This window comes from Pygocentrus nattereri, chromosome 3, assembly GCF_015220715.1.
Source record: "Pygocentrus nattereri isolate fPygNat1 chromosome 3, fPygNat1.pri, whole genome shotgun sequence".
Lineage (NCBI taxonomy): Eukaryota > Metazoa > Chordata > Actinopteri > Characiformes > Serrasalmidae > Pygocentrus > Pygocentrus nattereri.
In genome coordinates, this window is record NC_051213.1 from 42,961,046 (window position 1) to 42,983,274 (window position 22,229).

Sequence of the window (22,229 nt, forward strand, 5' to 3'; positions counted from 1 at the left end):
TATAGTCTGTGTGTTTTTTGGGGTTTTTTTGTGGGATGTACTGTAATTTTGAATGGCGTCTTAAATGTAATCTTTGTTTTCTTCTGGTCCTTTCTTTAAAATCATTGGTGCCATTTGTTGTATGCTGTATTTACAGTCACATACAGTCAGGCCCATAGGTATAAGGATGCAGACAAAGTTATTGTTATTTTAGCTGTCTACTTCAGCATATTAGATCATGAGTACGAGCCTTTAGCTTTAATTAGAGCTGTTCAGCAGCCAAATGTCAATGCTGAAATACTGGTGGTGAATAGAACCAGGGCTCATGATGCCTGTAGCACAAATATAACCATTTTATTTACTATCCAAAATGAGCAGTGAAGCTACATGAACCTGTGTGTCTTCTGATCTTTAATATGTAATGTTGATGATGGTAAAATAGTGTTAAATCCCCAAAGAAATGTTCTTCCAACACCCAGCATGTGTCTCTCCACCATAACTATCCATCCATTTTCCAAGCCGCTTCTCCGTCAGGGTTCACGGGGGGGTGCTGGAGCCTATCAGAGCAGTCATTGGGCGGAAGGCAGGATACACCCTGGACAGGTCGCCAGCCTCCACCATAACTATTTGAAACAAAATGCTTTTTAGGCTCAAACCTATTGTAAAACAATTTCTCAGATATCAGGCAGCGTATTCGTAACCATTTCCATGTAGCAAACTTTCTGTGAGGGAACTTGTAGAGGCTTTAAACTCTTCAGATATCCGGTTCCTATCACCACCACTGTGAACACTGTTCTATAGAGCGGTGTACCTCACATCAATCTGAATGACTTTGTTTACATCTAATCCATTTGATTATGTAGGAATTTTGAAAAATCTGTGGAAGGAGATATGCAAGGTTTGACCAAGTCTCAATGCCAGGTCAGATAGCTGAACACTTCTCTTAGTTTGAGCTCGCTCTCTTCCATTACCTCAAATGGAATTGATCAGCCAAGACATGTTTGGTGTCAGCGGTGCTTTAATTTTACACTGTGGATGTGAGTCTAGTTAAGCTAACAGGTAATGGAAGTGTATTGAACATAAATCAGTCTTCAAGATAACTGCTACTACTCTTTTTAGCTATGTTATGTGCCTTTGGCCTTTTCTATAGATAACATGTCATACTGTAAGGAAGTTGATTTAAGATTACAGCAACACTGAGGCAGTGACTGAGGTTATGCATGCGGCTTGGGTGATGCTAACTGGAGGGGTTTAAATTTTGATTTATTGTTGGCTACGTTAGCCTTGTAGCTACAGCATAAAGCCAAAGAAGCAAACTTCAGAAATGTAAGGTGGGGGAACGATGATGAGGCAAACACATACACTGAGAGAAGCGAGATTTATTAGGGGCAAATCCATAATCAGTGTCTAAACAGTCCAGGGTCAAAGAGCCAACACGGAGAGATTGGGGGACAGACATTATGAAAAGGAACACAGACTAAATATACCACAGAGGAGAAACAACACCATACAGGAGAAACAACACCATACAAAGACTAGCAAGTTACAAGGGAAAACACAGGGCATAAATACAAGAACAATGAGGGTTAACAAGACACAGGTGAGAGCAATGAAGGGCGGAGTCTAGAAACAAGGGGGCAGAACAGGCAAGAATCAAAGCAAGGAAGCACATGTACAAGACCAGAGGTAAGCAAAATCACACGGAGGACTGGGAGGGGCCAATCGGGACAAGAAACCAAACATATCTTGGCTGATTGATATTACTTTTTAAAGTTGAAATTTGTAAAAAATAAAAATAATAAGGATATACACAATAATAATAACAATAATTAAACTATCGTTTTACCAGACTGTTTCTTAAATGTTAAATACACGATGCTACAGAGTTTAGTTGAAGTGACAAGCTGAGGTGAATTGAAATGAGGAAAGCCTTCATGGTTGAGGTATCCATGAGATTGGTGCCAACGTTTGTCCCCTGTTGTTTCAGTTACAAATTGCTCTTAAGATAAAGCACAGCTCCCCGTCTGCTGAATTTGCTGACCGAGTGTCCAGAAATTTTACAGGGTTGAGGTGGCAAACGTGTCCGTCAAGAGAAATAAAAACGGATCAATGTTGAAACTTACATTGTTCACCAGCCTTTAAACATAAACTCTTAAAGGATGCCACTTTTGCTTAATCATGCCTTTTAATATTAAAGTACATTATTTTATAGCTAAATATGTTGGCGTGTCACGTAGGGGAGCAAAACTCAAGGACAGATGAATTATTATTTTTATATTAAACATATTTATAGTGTTGGAAAGAGACTATTTGGGTGGTGGATCATTCTCAGAACCGCAGGAACACTGATGTGGTGGTTGGTGCTGTGTTAGTGTGTGCTGTGCTGGCGTGAGTGGATCAGACACAGCAGTGGTGCTGGAGTTTTTAAACACCCCAGCGTCGCTGCTGGACTGAGAATAGTCCACCAGCCATAAATATCCAGCCAACAGCTTCCTGTGACCACTGATGAAGGGCTAGAGAATGACCAACACAAACTGGGCAGCAGCAGATGAGTTACTGTCTCTGACTTTACATTTACAAGGTGGACTGACAAGGTAGGAGTGTCTAATAGAGTGGACAGTGAGTGGACACAGCGTTAGAAAAATTAAGCAAGGCGCAGGTGTGATGTCTGTAATCTTTAAGACCTTCAGTCTGCACAGCTTTAATTCTTTAAAATATGGCGCTCTCTTCAGAGATCGACCAGGACTTTTATTATGAAAGGGAAGCGTCACTCGTCAGATAGGAAGGTGTAAAGTTGGCGCGTGGGCTCAGACACTTCAGCAGTAGTTGTTTACTAAAGATTAGTCCGTTTTTAGTCTTGGCCTTTAGTCTTGGAGCTCGTTTTGACTTTAGTTGGTATCATGACGAGGAACAAAACTGCGTAAATAAGCTGTCAGTCGTCGAGAAACAGCGTCATGTGGAAACTCCAGCCTGCAGAGTCTGAATCAGGTAGCTGGTTAGCTGAGCTGAGAGTCCAGCCGTTTATCGGGGATGAATGGATGGATGAATGGATGAATGAATGGATGGTTAGCATGCAAATAGGGTGTAATATACTGTCAAACAGTGCACTGCTAAAAATTTGTTCTTTAAGGGTTCTTTGGTCAATGGTTCTATCTATCTAGAACCATGAGTTCTATATAGAACCACTTCATGCCAGAATGGTTGTTGCTTGGTAAAAATGTACCTCAAAGCACCCAAAAAGCTTAACAACAGCAAAACCCTTATTTGTTTCTATGTATGCAACACATTCTCCATAAGTTTAAAGAACCATTTCACCATGCGAACAACCATTTCAGCATGATGGTTCTAAATAGAACCGTTCCTTTTACTGAAGAACCGTCTGGTCTCAGGAATGTATAACTGTAGTGACAAACAGTAGCGCAGTCATAAATTACATTTACATGACTGTTTTTCAGCCAGACCCCTCACATTTAAACAGGCTGTTTTTGGTACTGTGCCTCCATGTAAATGATCTCTGTTCTGATTGGCTGTCCTGCTGAGCTTTATTTTATAAGCAGTCTAGTCTGAAACACTCCTTACAACCTCAGCATGAATGGGCGGAGCTAAACTGCTGTAAGGCTGAAGAGGATATCAGGCAGAACACCCTGACCACCTCCTTGTTTCTACGCTCATTGTCCATTTTATCAGCTCCACTTACTGTATAGCTGCACTTTGTAGTTCTACAGTTACAGACTGTAGTCCATCTGTTTCTCTGATACTTTGTTAGCCCCCTTTTACCCTGTTCTTCAGTGGTCAGGACCCCCATGGACCCTCACAGAGCAGGTACTATTTGGGTGGTGGATCATTCTCAGCACTGCAGTAACACTGGCATGGTGGTGGTGAGTTGGGTGGATGCTGCTGCACCTCAGAGACATTGCTGGACTGAGAATAGTCCACCGACCAAAAGTATCCAGCCAACAGTGTCCTGTGACCACTGAAGACGGACTAGAGGATGGTCAACACAAACTGCAGAAGCAGTTGAGCTGTCGTGTCTGACTTTACATCTACAAAGTGGACTGACAAGGTAGGAGTGTCTAATAGAGTTGACAGTGAGTGGACACAGTGTTTAAAAACTCCAGCAGCACTGCTGTGTCTGATCCATTCGGACCAGCACAACACCACCATGTCAGTGTTCCTGTAGTACTGAGAATGATCCTCCACCCAAATAGTTAAACAACTTGCTCTGTGAGGGTCCATGGGGGTCCTGACACAGGGTAAAAGGGGGCTAACAAAGTATGCAGAGAAACAGATGAGCTACAATCTGTAATCGTAGAACTACAGAGTGCACCTGTATAATAAGTGGTGCTGATGAAAAGGACGATGAGCGTAGAAACAAGGAGGAGGTCATAATGTTAGGCCTGATTGGTGTATGTAAATGTCTTGACGTCACAAAAATAATTAATGCAAAACTTGGTTACCATTTACAGACTGTGTGAACTGGGGTGGGAACTGTACGCTTTGAAACCTTGACAAACCTAACAAAGAGTTTATTATGAGGATTGTCAGTAAAGGATCATAAATTACACTAAGCTCACTGATTCCTGTCTGCTATAATAGCTGTTGTCGTGTATGTATGTCTAACAAATACTTTCCTGTTCCGAAACCTAGGGGTGTTCTACCTGTTCCCCGGTAAAGAGTATGTAGTGGGTCGTAAAAACTGTGACATCCTCCTGGCCAATGACCAGTCGATCAGCCGTGTGCACGCCAAGCTCACAGTCACTGAGCAGGTGAGGAATACCAGCGTAAAGTCAATACAATCCCTGGAAACTGTAAATGAGTCAGATAACAAGCTTTTCTTTTCACCTCCCAATATGTTTCACTCATTACTTCTTGCAGGGTACAATGTCATTTAAAGTTGAGTAAAATGGGGAACATACCCACCTAATAATAACAGTGTCCGTTTTCTGTAAAATGAAAGCTTATTTATACATTTCTTAAGCATGTACATGATTACATCATGATGATGATGCACAAACCAACATACTTGTGGGGGGAGGGGGTGGTGGGGGGATTAACAGTAATAGCAGTCAAATGAATAGTGCATAAAATCCTTTAGCCACCACTGTTGGGCCTGAAAGATCGGTTACATGAAGAAAGAAATCTCCAGGGGGATCTTTTGTTTTAACTATCATCTGATTTTTGTAGAATAATTCAAGCAATCTTTCAGACACATGATAGACAAAATTAGATGTGACTTAGGTGTCATACTGTTGTATTGTTGCAATAACGTCCACCTCTACATTTAATTGTGTCTGCAAAATGAATCTCCAGCAAGATCGTTAATGGGAGGAGTTGTCTCTCTACAATCTTTCTCAATGTCCACTTTATTAGGAACATCTGCGCAGTCATGTAATTATCCAGTCAGCCAGTTGCTGTGTCAGCAGTAGTGCATATAGTCATCAAGACACAGGCCAAGAGATTCAGTTTATGTTTATATCAGATGTTCTAATCTGATGATAAGTTCTAATGGTTGTTGATGCCAGGTGGAGTAGTTTGAGTATTTCAGAAACGGTTGATCTTGTGGGGTCTTCACATACAAAGAATGTATACAGAATGGGGCAGGAAAAACGGAGCAACGGTTTTGTGTCCAGGCATGCCTTGTTAATGAGAGGTCAGAGGAGAACAGCTAGACTCCTTCAATTTGACAGGAAGCCTACAGATATCTGAATAATGGCTCTTTGCAGCTGTAGCAGTCAGAAAAACATCACCACATTATACGTTGAGGTGGATGCGCTACAACAGCAGAAGTTCCACTCCTGTCAGTCAAGAACAGGAATCTGAGGCTAGAGTGGACACGGGCTCATCCAAAGCGGACAGCTGAAGATTGGGAAAATGTTGGCTGGTCTGATGAATCTCAATTTCTGCTGGTGGCAGGGCCAACATTTGGACAGCGTAAGTCCATGGACCCAACTTGCCTTGTGTCAACAGTTTAAGCTACTGGTAGTGATGTAATGGTGTGGGAAAGGAAGAAGTGGTCTCAAACTAGTTCTGTGAACATGACAGCGAGTTCAGCGTGTTTCACTGACCTCTCCAGTCACCACATTTGAATCCAGTGTTCAGTCCACCATTGGGATGTGGTAGAACAGGAGATTTGCAGATGAATATGTAGCCTTCAAGTCTGCCGCAATTATGTGATAGTTATGTCAACGTGGACAGCTTGAAGATCGAAGGAATGTTTCAATCACTTTGTTGAACTCATGCCATGAAGAGTTTAGGCTGTTCTGAGAGCAAATGTGAACCTGACCCAGTATTAGAAGGGCGTGCTAACAAAGTGGCCAGTGAATAGAAATAATTAGAAATGATAAATGTATAGACTGTTATCAAACTTCAAAGGTTGGGTCAGTTTTAGTTGCTTTTAGTGGTTACTACAGTAGTTACTCCTTGGACTTCACATTAAAGTTCAGACTTGTATAATGTATTTCTATCATTTTATCACTAAAACATCCACAAAAGTCCTAAACCCAGGATTTGGTTGTTAGGTGATGTGGACTTGTTTCCCATTTAAAGAAGTATTTTGTGTTGCTAGTTTGTACATCTGCCAAGGAATTTAATAATAATAATAATAATAATAATAATAATAATAATAATAATTAATTGGAAATCTGAATACTTACCTTCAAGAAGGCAGTGACTGAATAAATGAGTTTAACAGAATATGGCGGGCTTTTCTAGCTCTTGTACCATTAAAGTAGAATAACTTGAAATGAGCCACCTTTTCTCTTACGTCTTCATTCATGTATTTGACCTGGGAACTTTGTGAGGTGAAGAAATGTCATGTTGATGTATATGTACAAAATATGACCTGATCAGTGGGGATATATGTGAAATATAACATGCAATGCTTCTTTTGATTTTCTGTATTACTGTGTGCAGTGGAGTCCGAAAGTCTGAGACATTGAAAAACTGAAATCTTTTTGCTTTAAAGCTGTAAATAAATGACAAAGTTTTAGAATCCTGAGTATTTGAAAACAAAGTCCTGACACTTAAAATGAAGAATAAATATTCAAAGTTCTGCACTGTAATATCTGTCTAGGTCACCATTTGAATTGAATTCAAATTTGTGGCATTGACCCTGTTAAGTCGTTTTTACAGAAAGTACAGATTTTTCGTCGTATCTCTTCCATTGAAGTGGGATTTGATCTACTGATCAGAGGCTTTTACGCAAACCTACAGAGTCCATGCCAGCTTGACCACACACTGTAATTAAAGCCACAGGGGGACAATACTAAATGATAAGAGCTCCTACATTTTGTGGGAACATTCAGAGATTCTGCTTTTCATTCATTTTTTATGTGGACAATAATGTTTATAATGAAAAACTGTATTAAGTTAGAAAGAGCCGTTATGACTGTGCTTCCAAGTTTTTTGCAGCAGATGGCACAGTTTCCCGTTTTGGAGCTTTTGATCACAGAGAGGAAAGTGTTGACTAGATTTTGTGTTTGTGCAATTGCAGACTGTGACGCTGAAGGACAGCTCCAAGTACGGCACGTTTATTAATGATGAGCAGCTGGCAGCTGGCTCCACCAAGACCCTACGTGGTGGTGACAGAGTCACGTTTGGGGTCTTTCAAAGCAAGTTTAGGTGTGTATCCTCAACATTGATGCAGAAGTACACACACGTGTGTGTGTGTGTATGTATGTATGTATGTATGTATGTATATATAAAATGTGTGGGTATAGATATGGACCATTGTACCAAATTAGTGCAAACTGTAAAAAGAAATATCCCAGATATTTAGATATTACTTAGATATTTGCACTGATGTGTTTAAACCTAAGACAACAATTGAATTAGCTATATTAAAGTCTCTCGCTCTCTTTTGCTTTCTCAGGCTGGAACTGAACTCAGTGGTGGTCTGCTCATCCTGTGTCGATAATGAGGGGAAGCTGGCTCTTTCACAGGCCGTGCAGTCGGTTGGAGGCCGCCTGGTCAGCTCTTGGTCACAGGACTGCACTCACCTTGTGATGCCCACTGTAAAGGTTACAGTTAAGGTCAGTATTACAAGGACTTTAAATCCCTCTGTGTTCTGTAAAAAAAAATTTTTTTAAATCCTGGGTATTCTCTATTCTACAGAGACATACTGAGTCAGAATTGTTCATAGTGGTGGTGATGGGAACCAGACATCTGAAAATAACCCTATATCTCAGAAATTTAATACATGCAATGGTTATGAAAATGCTATATGTTGTCTAAGACACCGTTTTGGGATAGATTTCAGACAAAGTTTGGCCTTTTTTTGTCCTACTTTTTTTTTTAATGTTGGAGGGATACATGTCAGGCATTGTAAGGCAAAGTAGTCCCCAAAGACCACTTTCTACAACTGTTTTATCTTTATCAACAGTACATATTAAAACTCAGAAGATGTTTAGTTCATTGGTCGTTTTGGATAGAAAAAGAAGTGGCTGTATTATTGTTGGAGACATTGTGACTCCTGGTTCCTATCAACACCACTGGAAGGAATTCTGAGTCAGTATATGAACCACTTCACATCAAACCACTCTGAATGATGTTTACATCTCAGCTATGGAATTATGCAGGAAAAAATGCTTGATTTCTCCTTTAACCATTTTTGCTATTCAGATAGCCACATAGGCACCTGCTTTGGTGAAATCCATTGTGCAGTTGTGATTTTGTATGCAGACGATCTGTGCGCTGCTGTGCTGTCGGCCAATAGTGAAGCCAGAGTTCTTCACCGAGCTCTCTCAAGCTGTGCAGCGGAAGGAAACCTTTCCCAAATCTGAAAAGTAAGGCCTTGGTTTGAAGCCCTGCATAGGTGTCATTGAAATAACTGATTTGGGTAGGACCTTTTCACACCCTCGTTTTTATTGGTTTAAAAAACTTGAATACTCAAGTCGGTGAGTGCCGTCAAAGTCGTCTAATAACATTATAAAACCCTTATTATTCCACTGAATCACAGGGCTCAGGTCTTTTTTATCTTTTTTTTTTGTTGACCCTAATCCAGAATAATAACGTAAAAATAAACCCTTCCTTTCGTGACTCGTCGTGTTCTCTATTGTCAGGGTCATCAGTCACAGATTTCCCACCTCAGTTGCTGACCTCAAAAAATGAGCTGCTTTTACTCACAGATCCAGAATGCCTGATTCAACTCATTTAGTGAAGACTGGAGTCTGAGTCAGCTGGGTTAGATGGATTGGAGAAGGGAAAGCACGACTCAGAAGTTTCACAGGACTTGAGGATTGAGAACAACTGACATAAATGACTGTCCTTTCTCACACATCACAGTGAAACAGTAATGCACTCATATAACATTGGTGGACCATAAACAATAACTGATAACTAACAGTGACCTTGTTTTGGCCAGTGCTAGTATGTGATTTGTTTTTAACCTTTTTCACATTGTAAATATTTACAATATTTTGCAAAAGTCAAAGGACCACATTTATTTATTATGTATTCTGCAGTCAAAACTGCCACATATTATTAGTTTTTCAGTATCAAGGAAAAAAAGAAGAAAATGTATGGAAAATCAGAAAATTAAACAAAAGCCCCAACAACTAAATATTATATCAAAAATGTAATATCAAATGGTGTTTAGTGTTTTCAACCCTATGTCTTTATAACAGCTTCCATTCTTTGCAGTTTTGAATCTGTTCTAAGTTTGCTGGGATAAGTTTTGAAGGTTAGTCTTAGAAGCTGGTTACGTTTTCTGCTTCTCATGCTCCAAACACATTCAGTGATTTCTTCTCACAGTGGAAGGATGGAGAGAAACGCCTGCGAGTTTTTTCCCAATCTGAAACGAGTGGAGCTTGATTTTCTCCTTCGTCTCAAAGATGAAGCGTGGAGAAATCTGTTGAACACAGAAATGGTCCACAAAGTTTTGCCTTGTGTAAATTTTTACTCCAGATATCAGTACAGAGATTATTACATGTGAGCGAGATCTGGCGCACATTGAAATGACATTGCATTCAAGAAAGAAATCCTGCATGCTTTAACATATAACAGCATCAACTATTTAGGCTATAGACTGTTACTGCTACAGCAGCTTCAGCAAAGCTTGCCGATTTGCGTTGGGTATTTTAGCCAAGTGGCTAGTCTTAAGCAGCGTCGGCTTGCATGGCAATGTGAATATTTTGTACGAAAGTACAAGATTGTTTCTCAACAACCTTGTACATTTGTACAAATGTTAACAGGCTAAACACAGTTTTGTCTAATACAGAGTGTGAGGACTTTAGATCTTTGAGTGACATTCATTTTCCCTTGGCTTAAGGCTTTATGTGGTAATGATGCTGACTACAAGTGACAGTACATCCTTAAAGGGCTATAGATGTGTTTCTGTCTGGGTGGACAATCAAAGCTTTAAATCTTTTCAGTCAGTTTAAAAACAATGGAAATGGCCACAATTAGTATCTGTAAATGACCCGGAGCATGCACAAGTAAATGTTTTATTGGCTGGAATTATTGTATTACTATTAAAGTAGAATAATTAAATTTCCTCATTTATGTTAAGTTTGTAAGTGAAAATCTGTTAACACATCATCTGCAAAGAACATACTTTTCTCACATTTTTATGCACAATTACTGTTTATTTACTGCTTTTTGTTTTTTTTTTATATAAAAATATAGCTTGAAATGGGCACTGTGTAAAGGTTGTGTCCCTTTTTATATATTTTCAATATGTTAAACTCAGCAAATAAATTCTGCCCTAAATTTTATTGAGAATGTTCTATCTAGGTTTGTTCTCTGTAGAGCAGGGGTGTCTAAGGGCCATATTAAAAAATCTCATCAAATCTGCCGACCATAAAAAAAATTCATTTTTAATTAATGTTGTACTGTAATCCAAACTGGCCATTTTTATTTAAATGCTCAGAAACTACAACAATACAATAGAGGCGCTTTATATATAAAATACAGTTCAACTTTATATTATATGGATTCTTGAAATATCAAAAACTTTAAATCTACCTGTTTGCTTGAACTACACACCTGGCGTCCTTTCTTTGCTGCAAGTTCATTAAGACTTAGATTCAGTTTCTGAGCTTCTGAGTTGATGTTAAGTGTTTATATTGGCTGAACTGCAGCTGAAATGTGTTTTGTTGATATGACTGGTGAGCAATTGTGTAGAATTGAGGTGTAACTGCTGGGGGCAAAGAGTTGCAGTGCATGTTGGGGACTGTAGTCCATTGTGAAATGGGATAATGTTAATAGAAAATTAAAATACTTTCACAGGACGAATAGGATTGTGTGGTGGGCCTGATCTGGCCTGCTGGCCTAGTGCTCGACACAATGGCTATAGAGATGTGTTCACTTATTTTTTGCTGAAAAATTAGCCAAACGTGTCATTTGACCAGGTGTATTAAAACATTTGCATATACAAAATGATAACTTTACAGGAGATGGAAAAACATAAATAATTTTAATGCAACTGCAACAGGCACTTTTGATTTATGCCAGAAAATGGAAACAAAAGGTTTTGTTCTGACAGCAGTGATAAACTTGTGCACTTGTATAGTGAATAGTGTAATGTTCGCACCTCAGGTTTGTTATACTTGGAGAAAATTTGAACACAGCTGCATGTTATTCCAGAAATTGTTTTGAGTTTTAATCCCTGCTGTGACTTATTGTGTTGTCCAGCTTCAAGCCGGAGATGGATGAACCCAGTCTGGCAAAGCAGGAGGTGGACCTGGGTCCCCGGCCCGAGAGAAAGTCTCTCTTCAAGGATAAAACCTTTGTCTTCCTCAATGCCAAACAGGCAAGAGCTTTCTTTTACTCATGTTATCTTTTATATGCCTGTCGAATGTATTCACTAACATTTCCCAAAAGTGGTGACTAATGGTGCATGACAAATTGCTAAAAGAGCTCTAATAGCTCACAGCAGGCATCACTGTTTCATCACTCATCTGCTGTGCATGTTGTATCACTATGCATCTGACCATTAATTCAAACAGTGTACAGTATTGTTAACGTGAGTCATGGAAATTCTAGTAAATAGTCCATCATCATTTCCACTTCTAGAGTTGTTTGGGCTGGTGGCTGCATGAACTAAACTAATATACAGTGGTGCTTGAAAGTTCGTGAACCCTTTAGAATTTTCTATATTTCTGCATAAATATGACCTAAAACATCATCAGATTTTCACACAAGTCCTAAAAGTAAATAAAGAGAACCCAGTTAAACAAATGACACAAAAATATTATACTTGGTCATTTGTTTATTGAGGAAAATGATCCAGTATTACATATTTGTGAGTGGCAAAATTATGTGAACCTTTGCTTTCAGTATCTGGCGTGACATTTTGGTCTCATCTGTCCACGAAACATTCTTCCAGTAGCCTTCTGGCATATCCACGTGATCATTAGCAAACTGCAGCAATGTTCTTTTTGGAGAGCAGTGGCTTTCTCCTTTCTACCCAGCCTGATGCTTACTTTATTTCTTTGTAGGGTCCTGATTCTAATCCAAAATAGAAAAAAAGACAAACCCTTCCTTGCTTAGACCATTATGTGATATGATAATACACGCTATTTAATGATAATAAGACGTGTTTATCAGACACCGCAGAGTGGCTGAAGCACATGAAGTCAATAATTAGGCGGGGTGTTTTTGGCTTGTAATCTGTTTATTAGGATGTATATTGCCCCCAAAAAAACTCAAATGTCAGTCATTGTGATCAGTTTGTAATGTGCTGAGCCCACATTCTCCACCACTCCGAAGACAAATGGTTCTCAGTCTTTATATTCATGTGGACATGGACTTTGTCACTCATCAAAAAGTCATTTTTGAACAGTCTCCGCTTGGTTATGTTCTCCTCTGTCCAGCTCTTGTTTTTTACATTTGCTGTGGATAGTAAACGAGAATGGGATCTATGTCAGGTTAGAGTGAGTCAGTGGTGAAAGCGCTTGTGTGCACTATGATTGTGCCTCCCTGGGGCTCTCTATAAACCCAGAGAGAGAAGAATACGGCTGATTTAAGTGAAAAGGGGAAGGCGCGTATGTGAAAGGATGCCATTCTGAGGAAGCACCCTTCAACACTTCTAGCCTAATATGTTGTTTTCATACAGGGGCTAATCATAGCATGAAGGCCTGCAATAATCAGTATGAATGTTTGCATTTGCAGTATTCCTGTAGGCCTATTCTAAAAAATGAATACTGTTTTCCTTCAAGTAGCTTTCCATTGCTTTAACGCCATTTAATGAAAAGCACATCTCTGAAGCATTTTTCAGTCTGGCGCTCTAAAGTCACCCACTTGTTGTTGACCATATGCTGTTGACGCACAACTTGATGTAGGTTGGGTCGGGTTCAGACAAAATTTTGTCACACTTCAACTGTATTTGGGTTTAGGCCAAAATTTCAAGCTGTAGTAACTTTCTACTCTGATGATAATACGGTGATAATAAGGTCACGCTTCTAGTAAAGGACAGGGACTGGTATTGTATTCAATTCCCAGAATCAGTGATGCTTTGCCTTTAAACTGTGGTTTGACCAAATACCAAATGTGCATAGTTTTACCTTTGCCCCAAGTATACATGGACAGCCATGTTTGGTGTTTAGAGTTTGCTTCTTTTGCACTGAAACTATAAGGTAAACATAGCTATCCATCTGTAAAAATGGACAGAACTGCACAGCTAAAAACAGTGGTAGTGGAGTCTGAATTCTGTCCATTTTTATCAATAATACTATATCACACAATGTCAGAAACCGATTAAAAGGAGATTGCTGAACAACTTGAGGGAAGCATGTGGTGATTCAGGCATGCAGTTTCCATGTACCTAACAGATGCCTGTAGGGCTGAAAGATGAATCGTTTTTATATTGAAATCGCAATTAAAGCAATTTCAGATCACAAGAGTTGCAATTATTTTTAGCCCACATGCTTAAAAAAAAAATCTAGTTCTTCAAGGTTCTTAAAAGGTGGTTCTTTAGTAAAGACAGGCATTCTCAATAGAGCCAAGAACACTCAGATGTTCTTCGCATAGTGAAATGGTACATTTCACCACATGGAGAACTTTTTGTATGCAAATGGTTGCTGAGTCCTCATGATTCTTCATAGAACGACTATCTTTAGTAAAGAACCCCTGAAGAACCATCTTGCAATCATTGCAATTGCAATCACAATATTAGTCGGGAAAAATCACAATTAGATATTTTCCACAAATTGTTCAGCCCAGGTGCCTGTAAGCTTCCACCAAATCTTGGCTGATTGACTACATTTGGGATAAAAGCAAAATTGTGTATCTTTGGTTAAACTATGCACACTAGTTATATTTACTGTTTTTCAATCGTAGTCACAAAAGGTGAATATTTACACAGGGATCCTTACAGATCTTATGTGTATAATGCATAGGGCTGTAGTCTGGCTTATCTTAAAAAAGAATGTCTTATATATTTGAAGTCTAAGAAAAAACTGCAACTTGGTTAAATGTCTCATTTTCTGAAAACCATGTTCATAGTTCGGTTTCTTCACCACTCTACCTTATGTCCAAGTTATCCAAAGCTGTTATATGCATTTAACGTAATTTGTGAACGAGTATGTTGTGGCGTCAGTGTTATGTCTCAACAGCAAAGAACTTCTGCTTGGATGATGCAGGTACTGCCACAACGGGATTTTTCTGTAATCCTGAGAATTATTTATCCAAAACTTTGGATTAACAGAAAGTTTCTTCCCTGGTTGATTTGTTCACAACTTTGTGTGGATAATTTTTGTTGTGTAATCAGAACTTCCACTGGCGACACATTTCAATCCAGGGTTTAATAAAGAAGCATTCGCTTTGTAAAGGTGTTTTCTTCCACTGCACATTCAAGGACTGAAAATAGTACAAAGACAACAAATCCAATGTTAAAACTGAGGAATTTTACTATTTTTTGAAAAATATGAAATGAGATGGCTGGAACCACGTATAACCGATGAACGATTAATTGTTTAGTGATCTTTTTGGCTATTTTATGTCACTCTGAAGCATTTAACTAGGCTAGTTAGTACTCTCACAAATCCACAATTACATAGAACCATGTGTAGAATCAAACAAAGCTTCAATTTCACTCTCAAATGTAAAAAAATGGGGAGATACACTTGTTCTGTATCCAGTAGCATAAACACAGATCGTGTTAGCTTCTTAACTACCGTATGTCATCTTATTTCGAACTCTCTACAAAGTAAAATTCTGAAAATAGCAGTCAACACATGAACACACCATCCTAGTTACAGCTACATTTTAGTGCTCTTTTTGGTCGTGTAATAGTGCTTGGATACTTCATCTTGATCTGGAGGATAGTACAGCAGTTCTAACTGGTTTTGAAAGCTGGAAAACAGAAAACAAATAAGTACATCACATTACATCCTTGGCTATATTTGACATTACATCCCCAAACACAGCAAGAATTTTACCACTTACTGTGAAGTGTGCTGTAAATTGAGCTGCTTCCGTGATGACCGGATGCGAGATATTCAGCAGAAGTATAGCTTTACAAACCTTCTGATCTGTCTAATAGAAGAGCTTATGTTATATACCATTCTAATTTGTGTGCACTGCTGCCTCAGAGTCCGTTTTAACAACCATAGCGCATGGAGAATTGATTGTATACGATTGTGTAGGATTTCTGGCATTTTTCAGAGGATGCTCATGTATTATATATATAATATATATTATATATATATAATATAATATAATATATTGTTATTTGTCTTATATTTATGTTTTTTTTTTTTTGTTTTTTTAGATGAAACGTTTAAGTCAGGCCATCACTTGTGGAGGTGGGCGGAGCCAGCTCTTGGAGGAAGGGTCTCTGCCTGTGTCACTTCTGGAATCCGCAGGGACTTGTGTTCTTGACGTGGGAACAGGATCCTCCCAAGCACTCATACCTTCTACCACCAAGAAATGGACTGACTCTGTAGGGCAGATTTTGCACAGGTATTTTTCCAAGTAATCCTTGATTAATTTAGGACTGCAGTTGAATTATTAAGGCTGGCTTTACATGGCAAAGCTACATACAACTTCAGCTGACTAAAACATGCGTGAAAATAAATTTCACCTGCACGGATTAACGTAAAGCCTCCTGCGTTTTAATGCTGTTTTCACAAGCAATTGTCAACTTTCATGAAACAGGTTTATAGAAATCCAGTAATGTCTCATGAAAACTTGAGTACTGTTTGTTTAATACGTCTAATAACCAGTGCCACCCGGGTAATTTAAACAATACAGTGAATTTGGATCTGTGTTTTGCTGTGTTGTTAGCCCACATAGCTTGGCTCTGTGTTGCCTTGTTATTCATTGTCTCCAAATCAAACGAAAAAAGCTGCTGGTGTTCTCAGAACTATGGACTGACCGTCCCAGAGTCCACACCTCAGCATCACTGAATGTGCTTGGAATTACTTGGATCATGAAAAGCAGTTGTAACTAATGTCTAAGACTGACCTTTGGAGGAAATCCCTGCAGATTAATTTGCTTAACGGATTAGGGATGAAAGGAATTTGGACGTGGCTATGTAAAAATAAATTATGGTCATTTTGGCACAAAAAAAACAAAAATACACACAAATGTTATATGGTAGTAAATAAATTGCAAGATAAGGGCCTTTAATTGCTCTTTTGACAGGAAATTCAATAATTGAAGGCTAGTTTCTGATAAGCAAAGAAGCCGCTGGTATTCTTAGAACAATGAACCGTCCACCCCAGTGTCCAGATATCATCATGTTATAAAAAGAAAAAAATACAGAATATGGGCCTTTTGTCACTCTTTTGACTGGAAATTCAACAAATGAAGGGTGGCTTCTGACTTTTGCACAGTGCTGTATGTTTAAGGCCATACATAGAAAGTTTGACCAAGTAAAGGATGTCATCATTACGATCATTAATAAAACAGGTCATGAATGATAACTAGCAGGATGGACTTGCCCTGATTTACATTTATTATATGAATGATGTGGCCTTTTGTGTGGCTGTGCTAGAGTGGTTTGGTGCTGTTTGATATCTGTGAGTGGGTTTGTAGTGCAGTGCTGGAACAGTTCTGTTTTTCTGTTGGCAGGATCTGTGTGTAATACTGCAAGCCCACCTGAGTCAGCAAATCTATTTATTCTCTCTCTCGCTCTCTCGCTCTCTCTCGCTCTCTCTCTCTCGCTCTCTCGCTCTCTCTCTCTCTCTCTCTCGCTCTCTCGCTCTCTCTCTCTCTCTCTCTCTCTCTCTCTGTAATAGAAATGGTTTACGCTTCATCACTGAATCTGAGATTGGATTGGCTGCCATCTATGTCAGTAATCAGACCTACTGCAATCCCTGCTCTTCTATGGATTCTGGTGGGCTAAAACACATGCACACACAGAGTACTCTGATCTGGAACGCACTGTTATGATGAGTTTTGGAAGCACTGTACCATGTTCTGATGATGATAAATGCTGTCTGTGGTCATTTTTTAATATCCACAGAAATGACTGGCTAATTAAGAAAAATATAACCCCTTGCAAAAATTATGGAATCTCCACTCTTGGAGGAAAATCTTTAAATGGTTTAATTTTGTAGAAAAAAGTTAATCACAGAGACATGCCACAAAAAAATAAATATAATTGTTGTAGTCAGTCACAATTGTGTTTGTAGATCAAGTAGAGGTAAAAAAAAATCTAGAATCGCTGAATTCTGAGGAAAATATTATGGAATCGCTCTGCAATTTCCCTCTGGGATCAATAAAGGATTCTGATTCTGATTTTGATTCTGATAATTTGCAGTTCTAAAACAAACACCTGCATCAGATTAGATCTGCTAATTAGTCTTCAGCTAAAAAAAAAAGTGCTCACACCTTGGAGAGCTGCTGCACAAAGTAGATTGACATGAATCATGTCTCCAACACGAGGGATTTCAGTAGAAACAAAGGAGAGAATTATAAAACTTCTTCAAGAAGGTATATCACGGAATTTTGCAAAAGGTGCTGGTTGTTCACAGTCAGCTGTGTCTAAAATCTGGACCAAGTACAAACAAGTTGGGAAGGTTGTAAAAGAGAAGCATACAGGTAGACCAACGAAAGCATCAACGCGTCAAGATAGAAAACTTAAAGTACTAAGTCTTGAAAACAGAAAATGCACAACAAAACAAATGAGATAGAAGTGGGCGGAAACGGGAGTCCATGTCTGTGACCAAACTGTAAGAAATCATCTAAAAGAAATGGGATTTACATCCAGAAAAGCCAAATGAAAGCCACCATTAACATATAAACAGAAAAGGACAAGGTCACAGTGGGCTAAAGTAAAGCAATCATGGACTGTGGATGACTGGATGAAAGTAATCTTCAGTGATGAATCATGAATCTGCGTTGGGTGAGGTGATGGTGCTGGAACTTTTGTTTGGTGCTGGTCCAATGAAATGTATAACGATGACTGCCTGAAGAAAACATGTCAAGTTCCACAGTCATTGATGATCTGGGGCTGCATGTCAGGTGAAGGCACGGTGAGATGACAGTCATTACATCTTCCATAAATGCCAAAGTCTACATTGAAATTTTGGACACTTTTCTTATTCCATCAGCTGAAAGGATGTTTGGTGATGATGACTTCATTTTTCAAGATATTAATGCATCTTGCCGTAGGGCCAAGGACCTGAAAACTTTCCTTCAAGAAAGACATATAATGGCCTGCGAACAGTCCAGATCTCAATCCAGTTGAAAATCTCAGGTGGGAATTGAAGAAAATGGTCAATGACAAGGGTCCAACCTGCAAAGCTGATCTGGCAACAGCAATAACAGACAGTTGGAGATGGATTGATGAAGAACACTGTTTGTCATTAGTTAAGTCCATGTCTCAGAGAATTCAAGCTGTTATAAAAGCCAGAGGTGGTGCAACAATGTACTAATGGTGCAGTGTTTTTCCTCATGATTCCATAATATTTTCCTCATAATTTAGTGAAAGTGAGGAATTTCTTTCCTCTACTTGATCTAAAAACACAATTGTGACTAACTGCAACAGTTGCATTTATTTCTTTTTTATTTTCTTAATTCCAGAAGGTTGGAATTTTGGGGGAAAAAAGTTTTTCTATGATTAACTTTTTTCTACAAAATTAAACAATTGAAAGATCTTCCTCCAGGAGTGGTGATTCCATAATTTTTGCCAGGGGTTTTATTATTATTATTATTATTATTATGAACAAACAAACATATTTAATAGCAGTCTTTAAGATTTTGTCTTAAAGAATACTACCATGTTTTGTTCTGTAGAGTCTGTTAGAATGAGGTCAGCAATCCCTGCGGCAACTCTTACACAGAATACAACAGTGGATGAGACTGTGCTTCCTGCCGCATCCCAGAACATCACTGCATATGTAGCCAACACTGAGACTTCTCAGAGTTTCAGCAGGTGGGATAATTCAGTTGCTGTTTTTGAAGGCTACTGCCACATTTAGGTTCTTGGTATTCTTATACTCTTCAGGTAGGTCACAATATATTTTCGTATCATTTGTTATCAGAAGTATGATTGTTGTAGGCCAATCAGAACTAAGATATTGTCACAGAAAAGTGAAACGAAAGCCACGTTGGGTGAGCAATGAAGTTGGTCTCATTTTTGTGTATACAAGTTTTTTTCTTCAGTAACTTTCTAACAGTGGAAAAGAAATAAGGTTAATGTGTAAATTATTGCAGCCAAAACAGTAAACGTCTGTTTATGTCTGAAAATGTTGTAGAACATGTTTATTTATGTGGACTGGTGTAAACTCTGTGAGAGCTAAGCAGTATCTCTATTGTACATGGTGTCTGTTCAGGCACTGTACACCTTAAGGAGCCAGCAGAACTCAAATGTTTTGCCCTTCGATTTCACACACACTGATGCGGTTGCTAATCTTGATATGGTCAGCAGATTTTTTATTAAAATAGTGGTCAAGATTATATGGATACCTGACCATCACGCTTAAATGAGCTCATTGGGCGTCCCATTCCAAAACCATGGTCGTTTATTTGAAGTTTTCCCCCTTTGTGGCTATAACAGCCAGTGTAGGGGCTTAGCGGTTTTGTGACTAAATGGTTTTCTAAATTAATGCTTTTTTACTCTATATTTTGAAATGGAATATTACTAACACTGTCCTGCTGTTTTGTGTTGTTGTGAACGGCTACTTATGTGAGTAAATGCTGCTTATCGTTATTGCTTTACAGCCCAGGCAAACATCCAGGGCAACAATGTGATCAGAGCTGTATCACTTTTCACCTAGAGAATTAATAGTAATTAATGGTTTTCTACTGCAGGATGCATGGATGTGGGGCCATAGCTGTGGGTGAGACCCCTGAGAAATGCCCTGTACAGGCAGAGCCACTGCGGTCAGCAAAGCCAGCATCAACATTATCCCGAAGACAGCTGTCAACCATGGAGCCACCAACCACTTCAGAGTCTGTGAAGTCATCATTGACCTCAAGTGAGAGAGTACAGGAGAAGAAGGCAGAATCAGCTTCTTCTGACCGGAGGAATGACGACTGTGTGAAATTCCCAGACCCTCTCAACAGCAGCGCCACGCTTAAACAATCCCCCCAGAAACAGTCAGCGCTCACAAGCTACTTCCAGCCTGTCAGCAAAAAGAGGCAAGCCACAGCGCAACCAACACTTTTGTGTTTTAATACGTGTTTATATTCATCACAGAGTGTAAAAATCTTTGGACACTCCATTAAAAATTTGTTTTGATGATTTTCTAAGTGGAAATAATTAAACACCTCTACAGAGAACGATTTTTTTACAAATTTTAGTGCAAAATTTTTGTTCATTTGCTGAGTTTTATTGAGCATATTGAGGAAAAATGCGTAAAATAAACAGTGCGTCTTCCACACTTCCACACAGGCCATATTTTGTTTTACTTTCCCAATATGTTAAATTCAGCCAATAAAGATGACTTTTACTTTGAAATGTGCAGAATTTTGTAGAGGATGTACAGAATGTGATAACTTATTTTTGCATACGACTGTATTTGCACAAGCATGCCAGATTTTATTGATGGTGCCATATATTCAGTACTTTAGAATAGGACCCAACTGATACGCTGTTAGTCTGATACATTGTTTCCCTTGATTTATTTTATTATTATATATTTATATGTCTATTCTAGCGTTTCAAGTGACATCACACTAAATAGTCACCACCGTTTTGCTGTGCTTTGTGAAAGATTTGCCTGCAAGATGCGACAGAAGCCGAGAATGACGAGAGACTACACAGACCTTTAATTCAGTGTTTTCAAACTCCAGGCTTGAGCTCCTTCAATATGTAGTTTACTGTTTTACTCTGTTCAGATCAAGAAGGGATTAATTGGCTAATAACATCAGGTATTTTAACCAGGGAAACCACAATTATGCAGTGCAGGGGTTTCAGGACAGGAGCTGAACTCTGCACTAACTGCACTAGCAAACTTATAAAATCGCATCTGTCAAAACACGACGTAGTTTTCAGACCCACGACATTCAGTCTGATATTTACTGTTTATTATTTCCACATTTCAAATGTCATTTAAATCTCCAGAAACGGAGAGTAAAGTTGTAGCGGCTGTTTGCAGCTCCAATAGGGGGACGACTGTTTGATCTCTTGGCTGTTGACATTAGCGACATTATCTAAAAGCTAGCATTGTTCATATCTGTATTGATTAGCTGATGTGGCCTGACCCTCCTATGATGAGTTTTTCTCCTCTTTATGCAACACCATGGCATCCTTTACCCACCCTGACGTGAAGAACCAGTGGGCTTGTTAAATGGTTTGAGAGACTCTCTAGAACAGGGAAAGTTTGTGTATGAGATGAAGATAAATGTCAGGAAAACACAAATTTGGTAGCTTTCTGCCAGTTTAAGTGGGATCAGTAGATCAAGGGAAACCTATTTTAATGACTTTGTCGAGGGAAGGTTTTTCTCTTCTAAAGTAAGGTGAGTGATTTTAGCCGTCTTTCACCTCTAGTTACATTTGTGCAGAGCAGCCTAGCCAGAGATTTGGTTCCAAATATGGCAGCCACAACAGAAAAATCCCATGACAAACCCTAGGATACAGCACTGGTAATGGCTGTGTCTGAAACTGAAGGCAGTCATTTCAGAAACTAAACAGACACTTGCAGCATTATAAACGGACAATATATAGACTTCCTATCAATAAAGATTTCCTAAATGTAAGACTTGTGTGATTAGATCAGTTTAGCTAACAAGTTAAAGGAGATTTTTTTTACCCTGTAAAAAAAAAAAAAACATTAAATGGTCAAACTGAACTTTATTTTCACTTCAGTTTATTTCTAATAAAGTGGCTACAATCTAATTAGATTGAAAATACTTTTGAA

At 38.8% G+C, this 22,229-nt stretch overlaps 1 protein-coding gene across 1 annotated transcript in view; it reads left to right on the forward strand.

The window, feature by feature from the left end:
• Positions 1-2,750: 2,750 nt before the first annotated feature.
• Positions 2,751-22,229, forward strand: part of nbn (nibrin) — a 31,504-nt gene continuing 12,025 nt past the window's right edge. Inside the window, exons 1-10 of the mRNA XM_017702033.2 lie at positions 2,751-2,967; positions 4,627-4,745; positions 7,472-7,599; positions 7,850-8,009; positions 8,659-8,762; positions 11,611-11,728; positions 15,689-15,879; positions 17,160-17,257; positions 19,162-19,300; positions 20,179-20,508. Coding sequence (XP_017557522.2) covers positions 2,934-2,967; positions 4,627-4,745; positions 7,472-7,599; positions 7,850-8,009; positions 8,659-8,762; positions 11,611-11,728; positions 15,689-15,879; positions 17,160-17,257; positions 19,162-19,300; positions 20,179-20,508 — 1,421 coding nt within the window. The 5' untranslated portion in view covers positions 2,751-2,933. The remainder of the gene's footprint in view (positions 2,968-4,626; positions 4,746-7,471; positions 7,600-7,849; positions 8,010-8,658; positions 8,763-11,610; positions 11,729-15,688; positions 15,880-17,159; positions 17,258-19,161; positions 19,301-20,178; positions 20,509-22,229) is intronic.